This window comes from Staurois parvus, unplaced genomic scaffold (assembly GCF_062004578.1).
Source record: "Staurois parvus isolate SC_StPar_1 unplaced genomic scaffold, SC_StPar_1.0 ptg000080l, whole genome shotgun sequence".
In the NCBI taxonomy this organism is placed as follows: domain Eukaryota; kingdom Metazoa; phylum Chordata; class Amphibia; order Anura; family Ranidae; genus Staurois; species Staurois parvus.
The window spans coordinates 8,935,490-8,954,077 of NW_028317876.1; the positions used below are offsets into that span (position 1 = coordinate 8,935,490).

The 18,588-nt window shown below is 40.4% G+C and overlaps 1 protein-coding gene across 1 annotated transcript in view; it reads right to left on the minus strand.

The window, feature by feature from the left end:
• Window positions 1-18,588, minus strand: part of WWC2 (WW and C2 domain containing 2) — a 244,050-nt gene that overhangs the window by 93,658 nt on the left and 131,804 nt on the right. The window contains exons 8-10 of the mRNA XM_089669642.1: window positions 10,540-10,613; window positions 3,007-3,249; window positions 2,420-2,509 (exon numbers count right to left, since the gene is read on the minus strand). Of these exons, the coding sequence (XP_089525768.1) occupies window positions 2,420-2,509; window positions 3,007-3,249; window positions 10,540-10,613 (407 nt within the window). The remainder of the gene's footprint in view (window positions 1-2,419; window positions 2,510-3,006; window positions 3,250-10,539; window positions 10,614-18,588) is intronic.

Consider the following 18,588-nt stretch of genomic DNA (forward strand, 5'->3'; position numbering starts at 1 on the left):
AGTTAAATAAGGCTAAATAAAATGCCACTTCTAACACAGCTCCTCTGATTATTTTATTAATTAATAAAACATGCGCATAACCACTAAATGCAAAAATGGAATCGATATCAAACCAGGGCTTCAACCTAAATTTGTTTGTATTTTGTAATCTTATATTAAAACTATACCATATGTCTAGAAACTTTAGTTTAACGATTTTATTTGAGCAGATTAAAGGGTATCCAAGCCCAAACACAAAAATTTAATATATCACAATTTACCAGTATTTAGATGTGACTGCGTTGGTTTCCTTTTCAAGCTTTTCTTCCCTTATTTTTTACCTGGTAATCCTGTCAGTAACACCTGGTCTAGAGTGACAACACTAACTGACTGTACATCGTTGAAAGAACAGCATTGTCGCTATAGGCTGCTCTCCTGACACGGAAAACAGCCTCTTCCTCCTATCCAGAACCGTACACTGAGCCGGCCTGGTTGCCTACTGTCCGTCCCACTGCGGATCTGTTCACCTGTCAGTGTGGACAGCGTGTCAGCTGGGAGAGCTGAAGCTCAGTGTATGGCGCTGCAGCCGCTGGCTGAAATGTCAATCTGACAGCCGCTGTAAGAGGACTCTCATGGTTGAGACATTCATATGGAGAGGGTGAATATTAAAAATGACTGCACTAAAAGCCCATGTCTCTCTTCTGTGTTCATTTGGAGTAAAAACACCTCCACTTTTATCTAAATAACATATGGTGGAGTTGCTCTGTAGTTCACAGATAAGAACTTAGAAGGATGATAAAACATGAAATTTCAGTTTAGCGCACAGGAAGTGACAAGGACACTGGTTTTCTTCCAGGGTCAACAGGTATTTTCTGTAGGTGCAGGAAATATTCTTAGCCTGAAAAAAGAAAACGAATGCAACCGCCACATCTAAGGATTGGTAAATATATTAAATGTTTTTCTTTCTGCTTATATAAACCTTATTGAAATATAATAAATGTTTATTCTGCTTCGATAAACCTTATTTGAAACAAAAGCCCCCAATTATTAAAATTATTATACAGGATTTATATAGCGCCAACAGTTTGCTCAGTGCTTTACTATATAAAGGGATACAATACAGCAACTATACAGTTCAATACAAGAGGGTTAGGAGGGCCCTGTTTCTGGAAGATTACATTCTAATAAGGAGGGGCTGGTGGAACAAAAGGTAATAACTGTGAAGGGTGAACTGAAGGGAGAAACAGAAGATTTGGTTACTGCTAAAGGCACGATAAGCTTCCCTGAAGAGATAGATTTATAGGGATTGCCTAAAAGTGGACAGATTTGGACAGATTGGGGTAGAGAATTCCAGAGGATGGGGACGGCTCTGGAGAAGTCCTGGAGACTAGCATGAGAGGAGGAGACAAGTGAGCTAGAGAGCAGAGAGGATGGTTTGGGTGATATTTGGAGACAAGATTGGTGATATAATTTGGGGTAGAGCTGTAAATGGCTTTATATGTTATTTTTAATGTTTTGAATTTTATTCCTTGGGCAACGGGAAGCCAGGAGGGATTGGCAGAGTGGGGTGGTGTACATGGAGCAGTTGGTTCATTGGATGAGTCTGGCAGCAGCATTCATGATAGACTGAAGAGGGGGGATGGCCTGCGATTAGGTAGGCCAATGAGGAGGGAGTTACAATAGTCAAGGGGAGAGAGAACAAAGGAATGAATAAGTTGCTTAGTGGTTTCAATAGTTAAAAAGGGGCGTATTTTGGAGATGTTGCAGAGGTGAAGTCTACAAGATTTGAACAGTGATTGGATTTGGGCCTGAAAGGACAGGTCAAAGTCCAGGATTAAACCTAGTACCCTGGCATGAGGGGAGGAACTGATGGTTCTATTATTGATCTTGATGGAGAAGTCAGGGGAGGGGGCATGGGCTGGAGGGAATATTATGAGCTCAGTTTTAGAAAGATTGAGTTTGAGGAAGCGGTGTGACATCCATGCTGATACATCAGTAAGTAAGTTAGTAATGCGAGAGGAGACTAAATGGGAGAGATGAGAAGTAGAGAGATAGATTTGTGTGTCATCAGCATACAGATGGTACTGGAAGCCATGGGAGTTTATCAAGTGACCAAGGGAACAGGTGTAGATGGAATAGAGAAGGGGTCAGAAGAAAGAATCTTGGGGGACCACTAAGGCAAGAGGAAGTGGAGAGGAGACAGAGTTATAGATAACACTGAAGGAGTGCTGTAATAGGTAGGAGAAGAACCAGGAGAGAGTAGAGTCTCGAAGGCCAAGAGTGGAGTTTTTTTTTAAAAAATATATCTGTGTTAGATACAGTAGGTACATGAAATTATTTAAATATATCTGTTTTAGATACAGAATGTACATGAAATTCTCAAAAATGCTTAGGGACAAGCTGCTGATTAAGCTGCACATGCTAGAAGTCAGGAACTTACCTTTTCAGCTCTGAATGCAGGTATGTGGCGAGTTTTGTCGTCTCTTCCAGCTTTTTTACCAACTCCTTCTTTTTCTCTTGAATTTTCAACCTGAGTCAATAGACAATTTTCAGTTAAAAAATAATCTCACATTTTTTTGGGGGGTTTATTTAAAAGTTTATGATGCTGCTGAAGAAACTAAACAAAACCAGTTATACATTTACATTAAACTAAAAGTCTTGTCTAGGGGTTGACATTTTAATGTGCCTACTGTTAACTTGGTTACACAGAATAGCCTTTTCTACTTGTCATTCCATTACTAGAGTTACTTGGCCTTCATGAGTTAGGAATAAGCTTCACTTACCTGTCATCACCTTGTTTAAATGACAATACATCAGTAGCTAGTAGGGGAATTTTCACTGCACAGGGGATACGTATAGGTGGGGCTTAGTCATGGACTAATATTTTTAATATAGTTTATATTAAAGTGACACCAGTTTCAGAGGGGTGCACCTTTGAGATTTTCTGGCTTAAAAAAAAATGTCACAGCTGGCGCTTAGGCCTTGGACCCTGCACAGGAGCACACCCTGCTCAAACTGATGACAAACCTCTCGGCAAGTGCTTGGCTGGGGATGCTTTTGACAGACAAGAGGTCCTCTTCCAGTCTCCTCCTCTCTGCTTCCAGCCGTTCAATCTCATCCTGAGTGCGTTTCCGTGTAGTAACAAACTGTAGCTCCTTCAGTAGTTCCTCCTTTTCATTAATTAGCAGAAGCTTCTCTTTTTCCACATCCAGGGCCCCAGGCCAAGCTTCACTGTCTAGCTTTGCTAGTTCTATCTTCAGGTTGGCCATACTGGAAAGAAAGCAAAAGATTCAACTTAGTCACAAAAGAAAATCACGTATCTACCCCAATCACAGCTCAATCATTGTTTGGGTAACACTGCATTAAACTGTCTACATCTAAGCTAGAAATATTTTGCCTGCAATTCATGTGGTATATGATACGCAAGACATACCGCTGAAAGCAAACTGCCATGTATTTCAAGATGTATCAAAAAGGTGCCCTTAAGTAAAGGGAAATCAATTCAATCTCTATTTAAAATCACCGAACAATGAATGGTGAAAAGAAAAAGCAACCTTTACTGATAGTAATACAGACATGCTTAAATCTGAAATTTAGTCTACTTATATTTTGCCTTCTCCAATTCCTCCTTTCACCCCCTCATCAACACGCTAATTACTTTTTTAAAAATAACCTGTTTCCATTATATACCTTATTTTAGTCTCTTTACTTTTTTATGCAATGCAGAGAGATCATAGCTGGTGGGAGGGGGCAGCAGAGTTCTGTACATAATTTTCCAAAAACATTACAGCACCTTGTCTCAGTACACCTCTCAAGAGCCCTCAAGCCTGATGCAAACAGTGGACCGGCTCTTGGGAAGAGTTATGCAAATATCAACATGTCTTGATGACTGGATGTCAGTCAAGATTCATTCATCATTTCTTTATCAAAAAGGTACCTAGATAGCGCCATCAATGTACGCAGTACTTTACACATACAGTATATTGTATGTACATTCACATCAGTCCCTGCCCTCGAGAAGCTTACAATCTAAGGTCCCTAACTCACATTCATACTGACAAGGTGAATCAGCGTTCTTAAAAAGACTACATTTGCATAGAGATTGTGATGCCTCTATGATTGATAGGTAGGCCAGGCACAGTCAGGCTGGGGAGGAAAGGGATGGATAGCCAGGAAATGAGGTGGACTCTGACTGTCTGCAGTCTCTAATGCACAGTATGAAAAGCTCAGTGTGCAGTGAAATCAGAGTAAGCATTTTCAGTACAGGAGAAGCCTTTACAACTGTGTAAGACTGAAATCAAGTCTGGAATTTAGCTTCAATAAACAAAAAAAGGCAAAGGCATCAATTACACAAAGTACCATCAAAAAAAGCCTGCAAAATAGATGGAGTTTCTGATCTGTTTTGACAATAAGCACAGAGTGCCTAAACCAGCAAAGTGATAGACAGGCCCCAATTACCTGGCTCACCAACATCCTTATATGACTGGTATGATTTATAAAATTCAGGAAGAAAGGAAAAAATTCCAGCATTTGTAAAGAGTAGTTATTTACAGGTTTGACATGAACCTTAAAATACTTTCTGAATGTTAATAAGAAATAATAAGAAATATTCCAAAGTAGTGTAATTTTTATTAATGACATCACTATATTGCAGGCTACTGATCAGATATGGGCGACACAAACTGATTGCAGCGATTATAAACCTGTTAACGCAGAAAACACCATACGCCTTGCAGATGGCTAGCTTATTACAAGATACTTATAACATCTGCTCTCCCACCTAAGTTCTGCTGTTATTTATACTGATAAGTAGAAGCCACTGCACATATCCAACTACGAAGGCTATTTTTCTACATTTGCAAACTTGCCATTCATTCCATGTTTTTCTAAGTTTAGATTCAGAAGTAAAGCTCTAAACAACTCAAAAGAAAAAAAAAAAAGACCCAAAAGCTAACTAAACATTAAAGCAGAACTTTAATAAAATAAAACAAAATGGGCTGTTTGACAATGAATCAGGTGAAATTATTATTATAACATTTACACCTTACCATGGGCCTGAAGTATCTAGATTTATTTCTCCATAATTATCAGATTAGGGCAGAAAATGGACAGAAAGCAGGTTGGACTTTTAAAAAGGTACCAGTTACAACTGGAACTCCTCTGACTTACTCCCCCCTAGCACCTGAAGAAGCAGGATGCTTCCACGAAACGCATTGAGACTGCCTACAGATGAAAGACAGCTCAAGCCTAGTTGAATTTTTGGGAATTGAGACACTCTTTGGAAATTGATACGTTTTGGTGTCTATGGGGGGTAATTTAACAGAGACTTCTATATGAACGCTGTGTACACACATTGTTATTTTAAATAAATATGTGCCATAATTGTTGTGTTAATAAAAATGAAACAGTTTAATTCTTTGTTGTAACTGGCATCTCAAAAGTCTAACTAGCTTTCTGTACACTTTTTGTCTATATCAAGATGCTGGTGCCCCTAGCAGCCCTTTTACCAATTTTTGTGTTCAGATTAGAGCATAAGAGTTAAAGATAAAAGATAGTATAAAGCTGACAATATTTAGTGTAATAATTCTGTTTTATCTACTCATAAAAGCAGAAATGTACTTACAAACCAGTAAAGTGAAAAGTGCTTATGTACAAGCAAGGAGGTCATGTCAACCCTTGATTTCAATGGGCAGTAGTGAGATGTGACAGAGGTTACTGTAGTAGCCAGAGGTAAGATATGACAGAAAACATTCCTATGGGGAGTGGTGAGGTATGAAAAAAGTTCACTGCCATGGCCAGAGGTCAGGCATGACTGAAGTCACTGCCTTAGCCAGCGGTGAGGTATGACAAAATTTGTCGCAATAGCCAGTGGTGAGTCATGACAGAAGGCACTGCCATAGGCCAGTGATTAAGTATGACAGGGTGGCCATTTGGACCCCGTAAGATATGGAGCCACCAGTAAACAGGACCAAGAGAAGATAGAGTTTCAAAGGCAAATAAAGGTGCTGAAGTGTACAGCACTAACTGCTGTTTAAATTAGTGGATTTAATAACACTTTAAACCAATCAATTGTAGTTAGAGTGCCTTGAAAAAGTATTTATAACCCTTGCAATTTTCCAGTTTGCCATGTTACAACCAAAAACGTAAATGTATTTTATTGGGATTTTATGTGATAGACCAACATAAAGTGGCACATATTTGTGAAGTGGAAGGAAATAAATGGTTTCAAAATTCCTTACAAACAAATATCTGAAAAGTGTGGTGTGGATTTGTATTCATCCCCCCTGAGTCAATGCTATGTACTCTTTTTGGGTATATCTCTAGCAGCTTTGCACATCTAGAGTGTGAAAGTTTTGCCCACTTTCCTTTTCAAAATAGCTCAAGCTTTGTCAGATTGGATGGAGAGCATTTGTGAACAGCCATTTTCAAGTCTTGCCACAGATTCTCAATTGGATTTAGGTCTGGGCTTTGACTGGGCCATTCTAACACATTAATATGCTTTCATCCAAACCATTCCATTGTAGCTCTGGCTGTATGTTTAGGGTCGTTGTCCTGATGGAAGGTGATCCTCCACCCTAGGCTCAAGTCTTTCGCAGACACTAACAGGTTTTCTTTTAAGATTGAATAAGTATAAATCAGCACACATATATATATAAAATCCTCAGAAATCCCTTAAAGTCATATCAATATCCTTCCCCTGAAGTACTAATAAAACATATATTCATTGACTTAAACCCAAAAACCCACAATTATAGTGAAAAAATCAAGACCCAAAGAGATTACCCAAAAATATCAAATATATATAAAAGAACAAAAATAAAATAAAGTCCCAATATGCAAAGTGTCCAAATAATGTGTCCAAACAAAGATCAATTTCTTGATAGGAAGACGCTTCCTACTCCACTGAAGAAGATGCAAATCAATCACAGGTGCTCTTCAAATACCTCAAAAAACAAAATCTCAACATAGTATATTACCTTTTAAATCCCAGAACTAAAGTGCCACACGTGTATCATGCAAAAAAAACACTCCAGTGTCACAGCACTCGGTGGAGTAGGAAGCGTCTTCCTATCAAGATATTGATCTTTGTTTAGACACATTATTTGGACACTTTGCATATTGGGACTTTATTTTATTTTTGTTCTTTTATATATATTTGATATATTTGGGTAATCTCTTTGGGTCTTGATTTTTTCACTATAATTGTGGGTTTTTGGGTTTAAGTCAATGAATATATGTTTTCTTTTAAGATTGCCCTGTATTTGGCTCCATCCATCTTCCCATCAACTCTGACCAGCTTCTCTGTTCCTGCTGAAGAAAAGCATCCCCACAACATGTTGCTGCCACCATCATGTTTCACGGTGGGGATGAGGTGATCAGGGTGATGTGCAGTGTTAGTTTTCCACCACACACAGCATTTTGCTTTTAGGCCAAAAAGTTCACATTTGGTCTCATCTGACCAGAGCACCTTCTAAATGGGACTTCTTATGGCTTTCTTTCAACAATGGCCTTCTTCTTGCCACTCTTTCATAAAGGCCATATTTGTGGAGTGCACAACTAATAGTTGTCCTGTGGACAGATTCTCCCACATGAGCTGTGGATCTCTGCAGCTCCTCCAGAGTTACCATGGGTTTCTTGGCTGCTTCTCTGATTAATGATCTCCTTGCCTGACCTGTCAGTTTAGGTGGATGGCCATGTTTTAGTAGGTTTGCAGTTGTGCCATACGCTTTACATTTTCAGATGATGGATTGAACAGTTCTCCGTGAGAAGTTCAAAGCTTATGATAATTTATTATAACATAACCCTGCTTTAAACTTCTTCACAACTTTATCTCTGACCTGTCTGGTATGTTCCTTGGCCTTCATGATGCTGTTTGTTCAATAATGTTCTCAAACAAACCTCTGAGGGCTTCGCAGAACAGCTGTATTCATAACAAGATTAAATTACACAGAGGTGGACTCTATTTACTAAACAGGTGACTTCTGAAAGCAATTGGCTCTACTAGATTTTAGTTAGGGGTATCAGAGTAAAGGGGGCTGAATACAAATGCATGCCACACTTTCCAGTTATTTACTTGTAAAAAATTTTGAAAATCATTTTCCTTCCACTTCACAATTATGTATCAATTTGTGAGCTATGAATATTTTTCAAAAGCACTGTAGGTTCTATTTTCACTTTGTTTCACTAAAACATTGAATAAATACTTATTGAAGACTTTTCACTCAAGAATATTGTGATACTTCTGTAGCATTCCTGGGACAGTCTTTTCAGTGGTTACATTCTTGCTCAAAAAATAATGTGTACCTAATGTAAAGTGGCGATTAGGTCACCATACCCACAACTTCTCATTGTCCCACTCTGCATGCAATATAACTGCTTTACTTTACAAAATAAAGCTACCTTTTCTGAGCACAAAGTTTCCAAAGTGTATGCTTTACCCATTCCCACTGCTTGAAAAACATTCTACACCCAATGCTGCCAATAAGTGAAGTCAATGCAAAGTGCCATCTAAGAAAACCAGCAAAATGACAGATGGACACCAGTTATCTAGATTTGAAGGCTTCTCTAAACCCATTCCATCTGTATGAAACAAACATTCTATATCCATCACTAATAATGTGTGCTGTCGGTGTAAGATGTTGCTCAGAAAACTAACGGGTATTCGTAATAAATGTACTTCGGCCAATGAGTTTTTAACACACCAGAGGGTACCATGTAAAGCGATGCTGCATACTAGGTCATAATTGCACAGTGTCCAGAAAATGTATACAATGATTTCCCCTGTCTATTCTCCACCCTCTGAGTCACCAGATACTGAACTGTTTTCACCATTATGATTTATCCTCTGCACTGAATATACATTTGCCAGTGCACATTCATTCTACTGGTACTTCTACTGGAAGCGCCCCCCCCCCCCCCCACTCCCAAAAAAAACCTAATTCCCCTATCTGATTGGCTGCAGTTGCTGATGAACAAAAGTTTATCATTACCATTCATCAGAAGTCAATGTAAGCAAACTCTGTCGAACAGGAATGGCTACACAAGGATCAACATTTCAATGGTCTCTGTTGAACCGACTAAATTTCGATCCACCTATAGCCAGCTTTTCACTGTTAATGCTTTACTTATGTTTCCACATGGGTCTCACACATAATAGCTGTCAAATATCTGCAGTAATGTGGCAAGCCAATAAAACAGGATTTTTATTGCTCACCGTAAAATTCAGTGACAAATTCCATTTTCTCTTATATTCCTTGGCAAACACAGCTCTTCTGATTCTTGACCATAGGGATTGACCCAGAGCAGTGTCTCAAAAAAGGGTGGGCAAACCAAAAACAAGGATTAATAAACAGTGGCCTGCAAAATTTTGCGGCCAAAACAAGCATCTGAAGACACAGTGCTGTGTCCTTTTTCTGCTTAGTGTCTTATTCCTGTAGGTGATGCTATAAATCCTATGGTCAGAAGAAGAACCCATCAATGAACTCAGAGAAATGGATGAGATCACTGCTTCTCCATATGCCAGATATGACATAGGATAGCAGATGGAGATCATCCTTTGTGCAGTTTTCTTCAAAATTCTGCCTCTTCTCTACTTCCCGTTCAGCACAACAAATAGTATTTATTACATTTAAGTTAGCCAGTTGGCTTCTGTTGCATCTGAAGTTCAGTCCTCAATGTCAGAAATGCAGTTAAACTTTATATTCATCCTGGGACATAGAGTTCCTAAGTAGGTGTAATAACATCATTTGGATTTCTCCTGTGAGGATAGCATGTACATTAAACTAAAGTTCTGCCCCATAAGCTGATTTGTAACTTCTATGAAATAAAAATGTCTGTAAAGTTATGCAGCAGAATGCACAGTATAAGGTATCTTTGTAGTGCTAAATGATGCAGCATAACCAATATACAAACCTAATACAATTTGAACACCGCCCTTTGGTCACACCTGTTTTTCACAGCAGCAAAGCTAACACCCTAAAACTTAATGTCACTTCTTTGAATGTAAAGTGCCACTAACGACAAAAAACTTTTTTTAAAAATTTGGATAGAGTAAAGGAGGTTTTTATTTTTGGTCCTCTGTGTCTTATTGGGGATATTTCCCTCCCATTTCCCCTCTATTAATGTCCTGATCTCAACCCAAAATTTGGGATTTTCTTATACTTTCACTTTCAATAAGAATGATAAACGGGACAAATAGGGTGAATCTTGCTAACGGGGGCAGAGACAACAATAAAAACCTAATAGATGTTCTAATCCCTTTCCACTCTACTCAAATTAAAATGCTGCAAGAGTCTGAATGTATTAATAACAAATTAAAAAGAAAAATAGTTAAACTGTGTGGTGAATACCATTATGAAAAGTAAAGACCCAGGTCTGTATATTATTGTTCTACCTTTAAAATTAGCACTACTCAGTGGTGACATTAGTGATTCCTGGTAGAAGATACATCAAAAATGCATACTAAATTTGCATGCAACAATTTTTCCATAAATGCCCAGTAGAGGTCACCCAACAACCATTTTTAGCCCATGACAGCAAATCCAGCTCTAGAAACAATACCTTCTCTTCGCCTCCTCATACTGCAGGCTCAGCCTGACCTTTTCTGCAAGAGTCGATCTGCTCCTCATTCCAATCTGTTGGATAAAATAAGAAAAGACACGTTCAGCCTTCTGGTGAGTAAATAGGTACACATATCCATCATTGGTACACATTCAATTATAAAAGACGGTTCCAAATCTAAAAACAGATCATTTAGCGATAAGCGTACTTTTAAAAAGTAAAATGATCACACGCAGCCTTATTGCAATAAAAACAATGATCCACTGTCATAATAGTTTTACACTTCAACTTATAGACTTAAAAACTTTGCACAACTTCTATAAAAAGCAGCTCCACCTTCAGTCCCAAACACAAGGATGGGGATCAGAAGAAGGAATTAAAAGTATGTAGAAATGTTCCTGACTACCCATGTTGCAACTCATTTCTGGCACCTGTAGACACTTCCAGCATTATTGTTGGGTGCTCAAAGGAAAATCTTAGAATTGTACTCAGCCAAGCAGCCTTTTAAGTAGCACAAAGGAAATGGCTAGTATGGTGCCCCAGAGCAACCAATCAGAACGCATCTTCATCCATGGATACTAAACTGGTATTTGATTTATTAATATGTAGAACTGCCATTCGCACATTATTGTATTTTGTGCTGCAAAAAGAAAAAAAATATTCAACAGTGGTTAGTCTACTACATGTGTGTGACTTCTGCAGTGTCCCTTCTCTTATGCAAACAAAAAGACGTTCATGTGTGCTGTGGCCAAATAACTTAAGTAGGCTGTAAGGAGCACAGTCATTGAAACATGGATTTTTGAAGAGGCTGTAAAGGCTGAGATTTCTCTTAGTCGCCGACCATCTCCTGTAGCACGCCTGCAGTCGCCGACCATCTCCTGTAGCACTCCTACAGTCTCCGACCATCTCCTGTAGCACGCCTACAGTCTCCGACCATCTCCTGTAGCACTCCTACAGTCTCCGACCATCTCCTGTAGCACGCCTACAGTCTCCGACCATCTCCTGTAGCACGCCTACAGTCTCCGACCATCTCCTGTAGCACGCCTACAGTCTCCGACCATCTCCTGTAGCACGCCTACAGTCTCCGACCATCGCCTGTAGCACGCCTACAGTCAGCGACCATCGCCTGTAGCATGCCTACAGTCTCCGACCATCGCCTGTAGCACGCCTACAGTCTCCGACCATCTCCTGCAGCACGCCTACAGTCTCCGACCATCTCCTGTAGCACGCCTACAGTCTCCGACCATCTCCTGTAGCACGCCTACAGTCTCCAACCATCGCCTGTAGCACGCCTACAGTCAGCGACCATCGCCTGTAGCACGCCTACAGTCTCCGACCATCTCCTGTAGCACGCCTACAGTCTCCGACCATCTCCTGTAGCACGCCTACAGTCTCCGACCATCTCCTGTAGCACGCCTACAGTCTCCGACCATCGCCTGTAGCACGCCTACAGTCAGCGACCATCGCCTGTAGCACGCCTACAGTCTCCGACCATCTCCTGTAGCACGCCTACAGTCTCCGACCATCTCCTGTAGCACGCCTACAGTCTCCGACCATCGCCTGTAGCACGCCTACAGTCAGCGACCATCGCCTGTAGCACGCCTACAGTCAGCGACCATCGCCTGTAGCACGCCTACAGTCTCCGACCATCTCCTGTAGCACGCCTACAGTCTCCGACCATCTCCTGTAGCACTCCTACAGTCTCCGACCATCTCCTGTAGCACTCCTACAGTCTCCGACCATCTCCTGTAGCACTCCTACAGTCTCCGACCATCTCCTGTAGCACTCCTACAGTCTCCGACCATCTCCTGTAGCACTCCTACAGTCTCTGATCATCTCCTGTAGCACTCCTACAGTCCCTGACCATTTCCTGTAGCACTCCTACAGTCTCTGATCATCTCCTGTAGCACGTATACAATTTTTGACCATCTCCTGTAGCACGTCCTGTAGTATGTTTACCGTCTGACAGTTTTCTGTAGCATTACATTCACGGAGTGCTATGTGTGCCACTTTGGTGGTGTCAGGGGCTGCACTTTATGCAAAAAAATTTCACCACCACTATCTTACCAGGAGAGTCTCCTGCTCTGGCTAGATTCAACATGTCTTTTCCATGGGAATTCTTAATGTACCGTAATTAGTACTTTGCATGCCAAGCCCTATGCACGCATTAACATGTAAGACGATCAGGCAGGAGCCGGCCCTTTCCCTTTTATCCTCTATGCCAGGGGTCACCTAACTTTCTAAACAGAGGGCCACTCTACAGTCCTTCAAACTTTAAGAGGGCCAGACTGTGGCCAGTGGGAGTAGAAAATGTCTTGGTGTCAGTGGGAGTAAACAGTGTCCCCTCTATGGTATTAAGGGGAGGAACAGTGCTCCATTGCAGGTGTCAGTGGGAGAAACAGTGCCCCATCACAGGTGTCAGTGGGAGGAACAATGCCCCATCGCAGGTGTCAGTGGGAGGAATGGTGCCCCATTGTCGGTGTCGTGTCGCTGGTGTTCGTGGGAGGGGCCAAAAACAGTTCAGCAAGGCGGATCAAGAAAGTATAAATCAAGCCCTATAAACTGCAGATTTTTTCCAATATGTCCCATTAAGCCATACAGTGAGGAACAGAAGTATTTGAACACCCTGCGATTTTGCAAGTTCTCCCACTTAGAAATCATGGAGGGGTCTGAAATTCACATTGTAGGTGCATTCCCACTCTGAGAATCAGAATTAAAAAAAAAATTCAGGAAATCACATTGTATGATTTTTAAAGAATTTATTTGTCTTGCACTGCTGAACATAAGTATTTGAACACCTAAGAAACAGCAAGAATTCTGGCTCTCAAAGACCCGTTACTGTGCCTTTAAAAATTCCACCTCTACTCCACTCAATCTAACTTAGTAGCACCTGTCTCGGCTCTTTAAAGACACCTGTCCACCCCACACTCAGTCAGATGCCAACTACTACCATGGGCAAGACCAAAGAGCTGTCAAAAGACACCAGAGACAAAATTGTGGACCTCCACAAGGCTAGAAAGGGCTACGGGGCAATTGCCAAGCAGCTTGGTGAAAACAGTTCAACTGTTGGAGCAATTGTTAGAAAATGGAAAAGGCTAAAGACTACTGTCAGTCTCCCTCGGACTGGGGCTCCATGCAAGATCTCACCTCGTGGGGTATCACTGATAAGAAAGGTGAAGAATCAGCCCAGAACTACAAGGGAGGAGCTGGTCAATGACATGAAGAGAGCTGGGAGCACAGTTTCAAAGGTCACTGTCGGTAGAACACTATGCCGTCATGGTTTCAAATCATGCATTGCACAGAAGGTTCCCCTGCTCAAGTCATCACATGTCCAGGCCTGTCTGAAGTTTGCCAATGACCATCTGGATGATCCAGAGGAGGCATGGGAGAAAGTCATGTGGTCAGATGAGACCAAAGTAGAACTTTTTGATCTAAACTTCACTCGTCGTGTTTGGAGGAAAAAGAAGGATAAGTTTCATCCCAAGAACACCATCCCTACTGTGAAGCATGGGGGTGTTAACATCATGCTTTGGGGGTGCTTTTCTGCAAAGGGGACAGGACGACTACACTGTATTAAGGAGAGGATGAATGGGGCCATTTATTGTGAGATTTTGAGCAACAACCTCCTCCCCTCAGTCAGAGCATTGAAGATGGGTCGTGGCTGGGTCTTCCAACATGACAACGACCCAAAGCACACAACTAGGATAACCAAGGAGTGGCTCCGTAAGAAGCATATCAAGGTTCTGGAGTGGCCTAGCCAGTCTCCAGACCTAAATCCAATAGAACATCTTTGGAGGGAGCTGAAACTCCAAGTTGCGCAGTGACAGCCCCGAAACCTGACAGATCTAGAGGAGATCTGTGTGGAGAAGTGGGCCAAAATCCCTGTTGCAGTGTGTGCAAACCTGGTCAAGAACTACAGGAAACGTCTGACCTCTGTAACTGCAAACAAAGGATTCTGTACCAAATATTAACACTGATTTTCTCAGGTGTTCAAATACTTATGTTCAGCAGTGCAAGACAAATAAATTCTTTAAAAATCATACAATATGATTTCCTGAATTTTTATTTTTTTTAATTCTGTCTCTCAGAGTGAATTTCAGACCCCTCCATGATTTCTAAGTGGGAGAACTTGCACAATCGCAGGGTGTTCAAATACTTCTGTTCCTCACTGTATAGTGCTATATAGAGTGCTATATAGTGTACAAGTATTATTCCCTGGAAAGATTGCAGCAGTCCAGACTAAAACCCTTCAGTATGCCTATAGACCTCACGGTTTGAAAGCAGATCAGAAAGTGCTCACAGGAACTGCATAACTATATATTTTTACTGAACAATCATATCCAGTAGCAGGTTGTCATGACACAATCCAGTTATAGAAGGTTGTGGTTAGTGAGGTATATTACTTTCAGTAGGATATGACTAGAATTAGATATTCAAAAGAAAACTTTTTACAACCCCAACTCCAATAAAGTTGAGATGCTGTGTAAGATCTACATAAAAACAAAGCAATGATATGCAAATCTCATAAACCAACATGTTATTCACAATACAAAAAATAGAAAACATCAAAACGTTTAAACTGAGAAAATGTACCATTTTAAGAAAAAAATAAGGTCATTTTCAAATTGTTGGTACAAACAGGGAAGAGCTAGAAGAACAGTCTGCAAATAATTAGGGTAATTGGCAACAGGTCAGTAATATGATTGGGTATAAAAAGGGCATCTTAGAGAGTCAGTGTCTCAAAAGCAAAGATAGGCAGAGGTTCACCATTTTGTGAAAACATGCGGCTAAAAATTATTGAACAATTTCATTATAATGTTCCCTTAATATAAAATTGCAAATACTTTAAATATCATCATCTACAGTGCATAGTATCATTAAAAGATTCTGAGACAAGTGGACTCACTTGTCTCACTCACAGGTACACAGTGACAGGTGCATGGACCTGGACACACAAGCATTATGCTGAGGCTGTGCACTCATCCCTCTCAAAGTTGGTTATGTTTGCGAGTCTGAACAGCAGATGTGCTTCTTTTCACTAATATGTGCCACCTGCACATAGCTCGATGCCATTACAAAAACATTACAAAAACAAACATATGGTTTTCACGCAATACAGGACTCAGCGCCCATGTGAATGAGCAGCATTAGCTGCTGTGTTAGTGCTTAAAAATAGATCTCAGGACTGAGATTATCTACAGCATAAATTCAGAGTCAGCAGTTCCTACTAAGTGTAATCTATAGGGTCCATTTTTATCTCTGGGTTATAGTACAGAAATGCATACACCTAGTTGTCTGATAGAAATAATAACACATTCAGGAGATTCCACTGTCACCTAAAATTCATATTTACTTATTACATTTCATATAAACTTCCTAAATATAGTTACAAATGCTGTCAGGGAATGGTATGACAAATAATTTGATGACCAATTCAACCACTTCTTCCCATAGCCTTTGATAGTCTATCAAATAGCAAGTTTAGAACCAAAACCTTGACCTCTAATCTCGACTATCCACAATGTACTTAAGTTCTGGCTTTGACATGTTTGTTCACAAACAAGGGTCCATGATATCCTCACAAGTGAAATATACCCTGCTCAACTTAAAGCCTTTGGACCTTTCCAACTCTGTTTAGAGTGACTCTTTGTTCTTCCAACAGCACCAGTCTCTTTATTAGGTATACCTGTTCAATTGCTTGGTAACACAAATTGCTAATCAGCCAATCACATGGCAGCAACTCAATGCATTTAGGCATCTAGACTTAGTGAAGACTACTTGCTGAAGTTCACACCGAGCATCCGAATAGGAAAGAAAGGGAATTTAAATGAGTTTGAAAGTGGCATGGCTGTTGGTGCCAGACGGGCTGGTCTGAGTATTTTAAAAACTGCTGATCTACTGGGATGTTCACATACAACCATCTCTAGGGTTTACAGAGAATGGTCCGAAAAAAAGAAAATATCCACCAAGCAGCAGTTGTGTGGGCAAAATGCCTTGATGATATCAGAGGAGAATGGGCAGACTGGTTTAAGATGATAGAAAGGCAACAGTAACTCAAATAACCACTCGTTACAACCAAGGTATGCAGAATACCATCTCTTAAAGCACAACACATCGAAGCAGATGGGCTACAGCAGCAGAAGACCACACTAGGTGCCACTCCTGTCAGCTAAACACAGGAAACGGAGGCTACAATTCACAGAGGCTCACCTAAATTGGACAATATAAGATTTGAAAAATGTTACCTGGTCTGATGAGTCTCAATTTCAGCTGTGACATTCAGATGTCATGGTCAGAATTTGGCATAAACAACATGATAGCAGGGATCCATCCTGCCCTGTATCAACGATTCAGGCTGGTGGTAGTGGTGTAAATGGTGTGGGGTATCATTTCTTGGAACACTTTGGGCCCCTTAGTATCAATTGAACATTGTTTAAACGCCACGGCCTACCCGAGTATTGTTGCTGACCATGTCCATCCCTACAGTGTATCCATCTTCTGATGGCTACTTACAGCAGGATAATGCACCATATCACAAAGCTCCAATCATCTCAAACTGGTTTCTTGAGCATGACAATCAGTACACTGTACTCCATTGGTTTCCACAGTCACCAGATCTCAATCCAATAGAGCATCTTTGGAATGTGGTGGAATGGGAGATTCGCATCATGGATGTGCAGCTGACAAATCTACAGCAAGATACTGCATGATGCCATCATGTCAAAATGGACCAAATCTCTGAGGATTGTTTCCAACACCTTGTTGAATCTATGCCTTGAAGAATTAAGACAGTTATGAAGGCAAAAGGGGGTCCAACCTGGTACTAGCAAAATGTATCGATGAGTGTGTGTGTATATATCAAAGCCAAGATGTCCAAATACATGCATAAAATCTCTTTTCGCCATGATTCCCTCCTATCTTCCACTCAACCTTTAAAAAGTGCTTTTTTATGTTGACAGTATATGCCAATTATAACCTGTGTGTCATTTTCTATAATTATACGTAGACTATATTGTATTGCAGGATTGAATTAGACAATATAAAATGTTTCATGCTACAATGATAACCAGGAAAATAATAAGGACAGGGACATGCTATAGAATCACAGTTTGAGCAGAATACATTTGATAAATGTTAAATGAAGAATGTTGGGAACTCATTACTCTATACATGCTGTACATTGTATGTTTATCCAACCTAAGAAATATAATGAACGAGAGAAAAGACTGTATATTCCCTTTTGCTTTACTTAAATGAATTTGCCAAACACTACTGCTGATTGGATAAATCATATGCAAGGAGATATGTGGACCCTATGCTATGAGCCCGATTGCAGTCACATGGTCTGGCTTTAATTATAATGTTGCATGGGTGGGAGAAAAAATCCATAACACGCGACAGTTCTCAAAAAACATATGAAGACTGTAGTCACAGATTAATCCTGGTGCGGAAAACATCCATACAGCAGAGAGCACACATAGAAGAATAAAAGTTTGCACTAGGCTGTAGTCTAGACTTCCAATCCATGTCAGACAAATGTCTAAATGAATTATTAGCCCATCTGGTGCACCAAAATCTATTTTAACAAATGCACGACCCAGATAGAAAAAGAAAACTTTTTATAGTGACCGCATAACATATTTTAAAATAATTCAAAATGAAAAATAAAACAATAGATAGGACCCCTGCTGTCCACACCCTATGAGCCCAGCTGTTTTCACAACACAGACATGATTAAAGAAAATAAATAGACCACCAGAGCGCATAATATGTAGCTGGCTCCAAATCTTTGCCAAAGACGGGAAGAAGAAAGACAGGAGTTATAGCAGCTCCTGCTTGTCTTACATTCACCTAACTAGCAGGGATATGATGGTATCAGCACTTAAAACGCTGTAGCAGAGAAGAGCTCTTCGAAAATTGATAACACATCAAAAAATGTATCTTAGATGAATATTTTTCTGAGACCAGAAATTAGATTTGTAAGAGAAAGAACTGGCAAAGCAACAAGAGCTAAAATCTGCTCGCCCACCCAATTTCGCATATTAGCGT